Below are 9,319 nucleotides of genomic sequence, written 5' to 3'. Positions count from 1 at the left end.
AAAAGTACAGTACTTTACTTTTATATTATCCCAGGTCTCACTAAAGAAGAATTCAAAGTTCCAACTCAATTGGAAAACAACACTGTTAATGATAATGGAAAGGTCACTTCCAAACATAAGCATTTTCTTCTAAATCATTCTAGTTTCAGACAGGGATCTTGTTGAACTCTACAGCCACTTACATACAGTATGTTACTCCCCAAACAGTGTTGCTGTAGTCTATAAAGCATAGGCTGATCTTCTGAAATTCTTTGGTGTGAATGAGTAGACAGGAGATATTTAAAATATGATCTCGAATGCCTCTTCCCTTTGGAATCCAGATTGACTATCAATGATTTCTCACTCCCTGGTGATATGAAAATGAATATCAGCACCACAGGAGCCTAGGAAATCCTGTCCCTTCCCCACCCCCACCCCGAGCTGGCAGGTCCAATTACTGATTGCCATGTGACACGTGCAGCCAGTGTTGTTCCCATTGCAATAATCAAAGAAGTAGCACAGCCAGTGCTTTCCTGCCTCCCTGCGCATCCAGCTGTTAAACAGCTGAGGGGGTGAGTCTCAGCATCTCGCCTCCTTGCTGGAGTGGTCCAAATGTCTAGTTGCATCCAAACCAGTCCCTGACGTTTTTTAGCCAGTTTTTTCTTCCTCACACTTGTTTTTCCTTTTATTTGGCCTTTAATAATTAGCTGTAACTGTTAGCTATGGCTAACTAGTTAAGTATGCAGCCACTCAAATAGCCCATGTTATTCATGACCAATGTGAAAAGCCATCATGTGTTTATTAAAAAAATAAATCACACACTTTCAATAAGATGAACAGCACAGCACACCTTATAAAGTTATTACAAAATCACTTTTTTGTGTTTTATGCTTAATATGTGAATTGTGTGCTTGTCTTTTGACAGACTAATTCCACTGCACCATGGTTTCAGATTTAGGACATTTGTGCCTTAGTTCACATTTGCTTCAGATAATATGTGGCATAAGTAACAAGCATTTTCCTGCAATTTTTTGTTGCTGTATAGCATTTCATGCAAAGTATGTGAGTGTGCTGTGTAATCTAGGAATGCAGAACAACCTAAGATTTTTGGTTCATTGTACTTTACTGAAGAATTCCATTTCTCTGTTTAGTAGAGATGCTCCAAGACAATTTATTTTTTCACTGGCTGAAATCCTGTTGACTCAACAAATCTACATTGATTCAATGGGCCTACTGTAGTGAAATTTAATGCAATCTTGCTCAGCAGCAGGATGTCAAAATTCTATCTGGGGCTGAAAAACTAGATAAATAATGCAAAAGTGCCCTAAAATAACTAATAATAAAATTGTGTGCCATTAAGTCAATTCCTACTTACAGCAGCCCTTTTCAGGGTTTTCCAGGTGGAGAGTACTCTTAAGTGAAACTAAGATAAAGAAAGGTGTCTTTTTTTTTGTCCTCAGATTCGTGAACTTCTTTGATGATACACTGACCATGCATTGCGTGGCAGGGAAAAAATAACGTAGAAAGCCTTCTAGTTAATAGCAGTACATTTTCTTGGAAATAACACGGCAGACAACTGCAGGTTGTACGTATGTGGAAAACCTCCTCAAGGCATACGAAACCCTTATTTGCAATATGTCACTAAAGATACATATTTCGCACTCTCATCTAGATCACCCCCCCCCCCCAAACTGCGGAGCAGTGAGGGATGAACACTGTAACTGTGCTTTTATTTTGGACTACAACTCTCATGTACCATGCACGATAGGACTTGAAGTCCAAATGCTCGAAGGAAGAAAAGTCCCTCCCAACCCCCAAATATTTTGTACATAAAAATCCTGGCCTCTATCACCGACGCTACATCCCACCCCAAGCAGCAACACAGAAACGACCCGCTTCTTGGAAGAGCAAAAATAACTCAAAAATCTCCCCTTCCTTCCCTCAGATCGTTTCTACCCAAGCTGCACCGCGCGTCACATTCCCTCCCCTGCCTCGACCGGCCAACAAATTCACGTGACTGTAAATCTCGCGAGATAAGTCTATCTAGTTCTGTCGGAAGCGGAAGAGGTGCGTCCTTTTCGTTTCACGCGAGGCAGCAAGATGAGGTCGGTATGCTTTTCGCTCTTGAGGCCTGTTGAGTGAATCCCTCTCCATCCGTGTTCTCAGGGTGGTGTTTAGTAGACCTTGTCGAGGGGGAACGTTGAGAAAGGTGGCGCCTGGCAGGAAAGGCGCTGGATAGGTGCCGGGGCTGGAATTGGCAGGACCTTTGCTGGGTTGAGACTGTCTTTCGTAGAGTATCCCTTAATAAGGATCAGGTGGCCCGGCCCTCTTCCTGATCGCGAGGTTTAAAGGGGAATTCTGCTTTTCAGGCGTACGATGTCTTATCCCGCAAACCGAGTGAAATCCCTTGAATTCGATGAGACTGATTCGGGGGTGGTGACTGCCTTTGACAGGCCATTCAATTGAGGCAGATTTTGGTCCTTGTGAACGAAGAGTGGCAGGTCGGATTGGGCTACTCTCTTCACTAGCACTGAAAAATATGGTTATTTTGTCCGTATACTGAATATAGGCTGTTTTTCCCCCGTCTGCAAAATGCGCAAGAGGAGGAAAGTAGTATTTGCTGTTTATTTAGTATCGGTGTTTTAAAAAACGTGTGTGCACAGCTTCTTTAAGTATTTTATATAGAAAACTGGTAGAAGATATCCTTGTCAGTGTCTGCATTGAGTCAGCTGCAGACGTGCACCACCTTTGATACTACTGTGTAATGCAGAGCAAGGTCTCCATATAGGTGTTGGTGGTACACATAGCATGTGTATTATTGCTAACAAGACTGTAGATGAGCCCTGAGCTATACAGGATTAGACCTGATATTGTCTGGTGAGACAAAATGTATGTTAACAGTTTGTACTGAGATGCATTTTCTTCTTAATTAGAATGTAGCCTTTGGGGACTTTTTCAGTTTTAGTAGTGATGCCTTTCCCTCAGCTTTCAAATTATGCTAGAGGAGGCTGGGATCATCTAGGCTTCATCTGAGTTTAGTAATGATCTCCAGTAGGAAAAGGTATAAATATGTGATGGGTAAAGTTGTGGTATTAAAGTGGAGGACAGACTCTTTAAAGTGAGTGGGAGAACATTTAGTTCTTCCTATGTCTGGAGACTCAACTCACAACTAGTTTGACCAGTGATGAGTGATTGTGGGAATTACAGAAGACATCTGGAGGGCCAGAGATTCCTTACCTCACTTGTAAAGCTGTCCAGAAACTTGAAATGAGGGTTGACCCTGATGAATTAGAACATCTGCCATTTTCAAATGTCTTTTCCACTTTTGTCCTTTTGGTTTCTTAATGGGAAATAGGGGGAAATTACCTGTGCCCCAAATAAAAATGCAGGGGACACATGGAGGTGGTTTTAGTGAGCAAAAGTATTTGTTGAGATGTTGCTCTGTGTTTCATATGTGTATTTAAGGCACTTACCAAGTCTAAATAGATGTGTTTGACGTGGCTGTTACATTTCTCTGCAGCAGCAAAGTATCCCGTGATACGCTGTATGAAGCTGTGAAGGAAGTCCTTCAGGGGAGTCAAGCAAAGCCACGAAAGTAAGGAACTTTTTATACTATTAATACTCTACAGGTCATGGCAGATGTATTTCTTCCATAAGAATGCCTAATCCTGTGTAGTGCAAGTAAGGTGGGGAGTGCTATGTTGTGGGGACTATAAATTAGGGGTTGCGTCCTTACTGGCCTAAAAACTGGAATTGGTGCCTGTGAATACAGTATTAGCTACAGAGAGGGAGAATATGAAGGCTAATCACTGCCAGAGTACCCTGGCTGTGCTTTGAAGCTGAGAAACATGGCAAACTCGTTTCTGTCTACCTGGCAGGCAGGGAGATGCAGTTGTACACTCTCACATACAATATTGGTTTAAAAATGGAAGATGAATCACAGCACCACTTTAACTTAATCTGATAGTATGGAAAGAAAGTGGTGGCTGACTGGGTGTCTATGCCACTCCTTTCCTCTGTCACAGAGCATGGTAGCTGGAAAGAATACAGAGGTTAGGGACGATGAGACATGCTCTCTCGGGCCAAAAACGCTTGTTACACATAGCCTGTGATTAGAAGAGACATTCTAAACTGGGGGGGGGGGTCTCCAAACTTTTAGCATGGAGGGCCACATGATATATTTTTGGGTGCTGAATGAACACGTGCGTATGTGCTCTCCCACCCACCCATACAGGCAGGATAAAAATACTCGGTGGGCTGTATTTTGGAGCCCCCAGTTCTAAACAATGTGAACATCTCAGTGTCAGCATAAGCATTTCTCAACTCCTGGATTGTGCAGATTTGCTTATTTAGGAGATTGGCTTTCAAAATGTAACCATGAGATTCCTTTGAAGCCTGATTTCACAAACTCTGAAATAGTCTCAGTTCAAATTGCAGGCTATCTCCCTTTTATTCTGTCCCTGTTCAACAAGTGCAGGAGCCTGGCCCAGTTCAGTCGTGAGTGGGAAGGGAAAAGAGAAGCTGGAGTGTTGGGTAGAGAGGTTGATGAGCTGTAATCAAGATGAGTATAGGATGCTTGATTCTTTGAAGTTGCATGTACCCAACTTTTTAAAAAGTAATTCTTTGATTAGCAGTAATTGCCACTGTTGGTGAGGGCACTCCCATTGAGCAGACAGCACTGTACAACAAGATACTGGCCACTGCCTAACATAATGCTGATTGAAAATTTTACCCAGTACAGATGTCTTTACCAATTTCTCCAACAGTAGTATTGTTGTCTTCTGCTATAACTCACCTTGATCTGTCCCTGTACCACTTTGAAGCATCTGTTTAAAGATTTCCTTGCTTATCTGGGATTAATAGGTAGAAAACAGGTAAAGCTTTGTGTTGTCTGCTTGTTTTTACTGCAACAGCTCAAACTGTATGAAGACTTTCTGGCTTCATGTAAATGATAGTGTGGGGTACAAGGTGGAATCTTGTAGTACTCCGCAGAGGCCATGGGGTGGTGCACATGTTTTCAGCAGTGGCAGGTAGAGTTGCAGCCACTACAGCACAGTTGGCCCTCATCATACAGATGATCAGGAGGAAGCTGTAATCAGTCATGTTGAGGGTGCTGAGAGGTCTAAGACAACTGATGCACCATCCTGTCCATCCCATGGTATAATTAATATACTAGGTCAATCAAGGGTGCTTTTTCAAAGCAGGTCTGATCCCAGATTGGGATGGATACAAGTGATTTGAATCATTCAGCAGATATATGTCTCTATAATAAACAATTAGAGTCTTTAACTCATCAGAAATGTGATATTCAGGATGGTGTAGCAGTTTAATTACAAAATGCAGTTTGATTACAAAAAGAAAGTACTGTAGTGATTTTAGTTGATGTCCCGTCATCATGATCCTGAGTGAGGAATATGAAAAAAGAAGTCTGATAGTGCTTTGTCTCAATGGAAAGGAAATGTAACAATAAATTTACATGCTCTCTGCAGTGTTGGCTGAACCCGGGAACAAGAATAACCAATGCTGGTTAACCAGATATTGGCCTGTAGGCTTATGTCAGGAAAAGTAGGGTTCTTGGGTGGTATTAAAATTAGGAGAACATACGGGCCATCTTGTTATGTGTGCTGCTGAATTTGTCCTCAATGTGCTTAGCCTCATTTTTATGTGCTACTTTCTTGGATTTTAAGCCAGATTGTCTTTCACTTCTGTTCCTTTAGATTCTTGGAGACTGTGGAGCTGCAGATCAGTCTGAAAAACTATGACCCACAAAAGGACAAGCGTTTTTCTGGCACTGTCAGGTTTGGCACTGTTCTTGTTCCACCCAGCCTTCAGCGTACGCTCTGCTCCCTGTCACAAAATCTCTGAATTCAGGCTATTTTACTGTGTGGTTGTTTGACTACTCAAGTACATGGCAGCGAGGTGTAATGCTGAATCGCCCGGGTAGTTCAGATCCCCCCACTGCCAAGTGGGTGTGGCTGGACGGACCCCTACCCTGGGTCTTAAAACATGAGGGAAGGTGGGTTGAGGCTTTTTGCTGACCCCACCGAACACTTTAGGAAGCCAGACTTAAACGCTGGTGGGTGAAGACTTACCAGCTGGTTGTGGTAAGACTTTTCAGCTGTGGTTTTTAACACGCTTTTCCTATTTTGCATTGTCCTCCTGGATATGAGGTGGCTTTTGTTGAAGATCTCTTTTTCCTCTCAGGCTCAAGTCTGCTCCACGGCCTAAATTTTCAATCTGTGTGCTGGGTGACCAGCAACACTGTGATGAGGCCAAAGCTGTTGACATCCCTCACATGGATATAGAGGCTCTAAAGAAGCTGAATAAGAACAAGAAGCTAGTGAAGAAACTGGGTGAGCAAAATTAGAAAGGGATTTCTGAATCATAGAGAGTGTTAAATATGTATGCCGAGAATGGATTCCACCTGGCAACACCAGGTGCTATAAGCACTTCAGAAAGAAGATAAAAATAAATTAATGTATGTATGCATTAGATATAACTCTGTTGTTTCTCTTCTCAAGGTGGTGTATAAGTTAAGTTTATATCCCACTTTATTCAAACAGCAAACCTGTGAGGTAGGACAGGGAAGAAGGTGACTGGCCAGAGTACATTAAATAAGTCTCATGGGTCAGTGGACGAACTCAAATCCTCTAACCATCTTAAGTATGGCATGACAGTGACTTTCAATAGTAAGTTATAAGGCTCAGAATGTAGTGTCAAGAATCAGTGGGATGAATTCTTTGATTATGTGTGATGAGAAAATTGGGTCATTTTCTTAAGTATGGACTTCATGACTTCACTTAATCTAGGGAAACACTAAATTTCCTAAGACTATTTATTTTGCAAATGAATTTTAAAACTCATCTGGATACAGATACAAGCCAGAATTTCATCTTGTCAAGAATGAACTTTCATGCTAGATAAAGTAGGGCTAACTAAAATAACCCATAGAACCAAGGGCTGGCTACTTGGGCTGGTTTGTTGTAACATATAAAGCCAGCAAGAGCTAGCTTTGTCTGATTAGTCAGCAAGAAACATGCACAAGAGCTGGCTTGTGGGGTTAACATCTACAAAAAACCAGCTTATTTAGCAACAGTGAGAGTGCATGTACTCAAATATCTTCAGTTCATTGCCCACCTTTTGAAGATTGCAGTTAGACAGCTGGAAAACAGTAGGAAGATAAATGATGCAGCCCTCAGCTGTAATACTCCCAGTCATAGTTAGATTAGCTTTCATTTCCTGACCAGGAGCTTAGATTTCAGTGTCCCTAAAATTTCTGGGTATGTATGGATCTTGAATTGATTGCTTTTGAAGACACCTGTGTGCTGCTTTGGGAGGAAAAGGGTGAGACTCTTGAATGCTCTCAGTGCCATGTATTAATTTCTTTCTTTTTTGATACTAGCCAAGAAGTATGATGCTTTTCTGGCCTCTGAGTCCCTGATCAAGCAGATTCCTCGAATCCTAGGCCCAGGACTGAATAAGGCTGGCAAGTTCCCTTCTCTCCTCACTCACAATGAGAACATGGTGTCCAAGATTGATGAAGTCAAATCCACAATCAAGTTTCAGATGAAAAAGGTATTTTTAAAGGAAGGTCACAGCTGGTAACAGTTATTTTTTGCTAAAAAAAAATTCAAGGCTTGTGCAAAGACAGTAAACTTGGCTCATGGAGAGTGGGGTGACCATACAAAGAATCAGTATGTGTAACAAGTTGGATCCTTAGTGTGGGAGAACCTGGCTAGTCCTCTCAGTTAAAAATAGATTGGTTAAGGAAAGGGTTGCAGGCAGAATATAAATGAAGGCAAGTAAAGATTGAGCCAGTCCTTTTGCATTCATACAAGGTTGTGTTTCTGTGAAAGATTTCTTGATCTGAATCCAATTCTTAGCTCTAACTAGAATAAATCTATCAAGCCATTGGAATTTATGTAAGTGTGAACTTGCTGAGTTTCCATTAATTCACTATTTCTCCTATAGGTGAGGCTAACAGTTGGATTCAGGTCTTGATGTATCCAGTTCTATACAGTATTAAAGAGTAATTGTGCTGTAACTCCCACAAACTTGAAATGTGTTACCTTGCTGTCCTGTATCATTTTCAGCTTATATCTGGTTCTTTAAAGTATTTAACTCTTGCTAATTTTGAGGAAATGTGTAATCTATAACAGAAATCTTCTTAATGGCTTTTGTAATGGGTATTTAAATTATATTAACCACAGTCCTTCTCAGTGTACATGAGCACTGTGTTCAAAGAATTATCCCTCTGCAGCTAAAATACAACTGTTAGTGCTTTGACCCTTGATAAAAAAATAAGTTCTGAGTTTTTTGTGCCAGTTTCTTCCTAATAACAATTTGAGAATTCAGGCTGTTTGAACCATTGCAGTTTGCATTATGATAAAACAGGGCGATGAATGCAGGCAAACTAAATCTAGCCTAATAATTGCCTCACCAACCCTGACTTTTAACATTCTGCTCACTGAGATGAGATCTGGCTCTCTGTGTTGTCCATGTGTATTGTTATCCTTTGGAGGATCAATTTTCTGTTTTAGTTGTATATAGTTTGATCTTCATCCCCTCATCTCCTATTGACCCAGCTGAATAAATTAAATCTGTTTCCAGGTACTCTGTCTAGCTGTGGCTGTTGGCCATGTGAAGATGACTGAGGATGAATTGGTCTACAACATCCATCTGGCCATCAACTTCCTGGTATCTTTATTGAAGAAAAACTGGCAAAATGTGCGGGCCTTGTACATCAAGAGCACCATGGGGAAGCCCCAGCGCCTGTACTGATTGACAATACAATTGTTTTCCATTAATTCGCTGTGTGTGGTTTTTGAATTCATAAAGTCTTAGTATATGTCATCTTGGAATAGTTGACTCTTTCTGTTAAGCTGACATCGCCCTGTATGTCAGTAGCAGCTGCATTCAGATGCAGTGAGAAACCAGAATTGCTGAGAAACAAGTTGGCACTTCAGGAGAGTTGTACACTACTTATAATGGATGGAGAAGGAAGCTTAGAGTTTTTCTTTGCAAAGGTGTAAGAAGCACATGAGTAGGATTTTAGTAAAATGCCCAAGCATTCTGAGAGCAAAGTGATGGATTTGAATTAGAATGTGCTTCTATTCAAGCCTTCATATCACATTTAAAACTCATTATTTTTATTGAGTGCAAATACAAACACTGCATAGTATCTTAACAACACAAAGTTCTTAACAAGTTTAAATCATATACACTGGTACCTCAGTTTACGAACGCCTCGGTTAACGTAATTTTCGGTTTACGAATGAAAATCCATTGAAAATAATGCCTTGGTTTATGATATATATTTTTTGCAATACGAAGCAAGTTT

At 41.0% G+C, this 9,319-nt stretch overlaps 1 protein-coding gene across 1 annotated transcript; it reads left to right on the top strand.

Annotated features, from left to right (window-relative positions):
* Positions 1 to 1,953: 1,953 nt before the first annotated feature.
* RPL10A (ribosomal protein L10a) lies at positions 1,954 to 8,786 on the top strand. Its single transcript, XM_020794981.3, has 6 exons — positions 1,954 to 2,084; positions 3,500 to 3,574; positions 5,697 to 5,777; positions 6,184 to 6,332; positions 7,382 to 7,554; positions 8,590 to 8,786. The coding sequence occupies exons 1-6, from the start codon at positions 2,080 to 2,082 to the stop codon at positions 8,758 to 8,760; spliced, it is 654 nt and encodes a 217-aa protein (XP_020650640.1). The 5' UTR covers positions 1,954 to 2,079; the 3' UTR covers positions 8,761 to 8,786.
* The last annotated feature ends 533 nt before the right edge of the window (positions 8,787 to 9,319 follow it).

This window comes from Pogona vitticeps, chromosome 4 (assembly GCF_051106095.1).
Source record: "Pogona vitticeps strain Pit_001003342236 chromosome 4, PviZW2.1, whole genome shotgun sequence".
Lineage (NCBI taxonomy): Eukaryota > Metazoa > Chordata > Lepidosauria > Squamata > Agamidae > Pogona > Pogona vitticeps.
Note: the sequence above shows the minus strand (reverse complement) of the source record. Positions and strands in the feature narration are given on the sequence as shown.

Coding starts and splice junctions, on each gene's coding strand:
- RPL10A (XM_020794981.3), top strand. Junction 3,575..5,696: donor AGTCAAGCAAAGCCACGAAA/GTAAGGAACTTT, acceptor CTGTTCCTTTAG/ATTCTTGGAGACTGTGGAGC. Junction 6,333..7,381: donor GAAGCTAGTGAAGAAACTGG/GTGAGCAAAATT, acceptor TTTTGATACTAG/CCAAGAAGTATGATGCTTTT.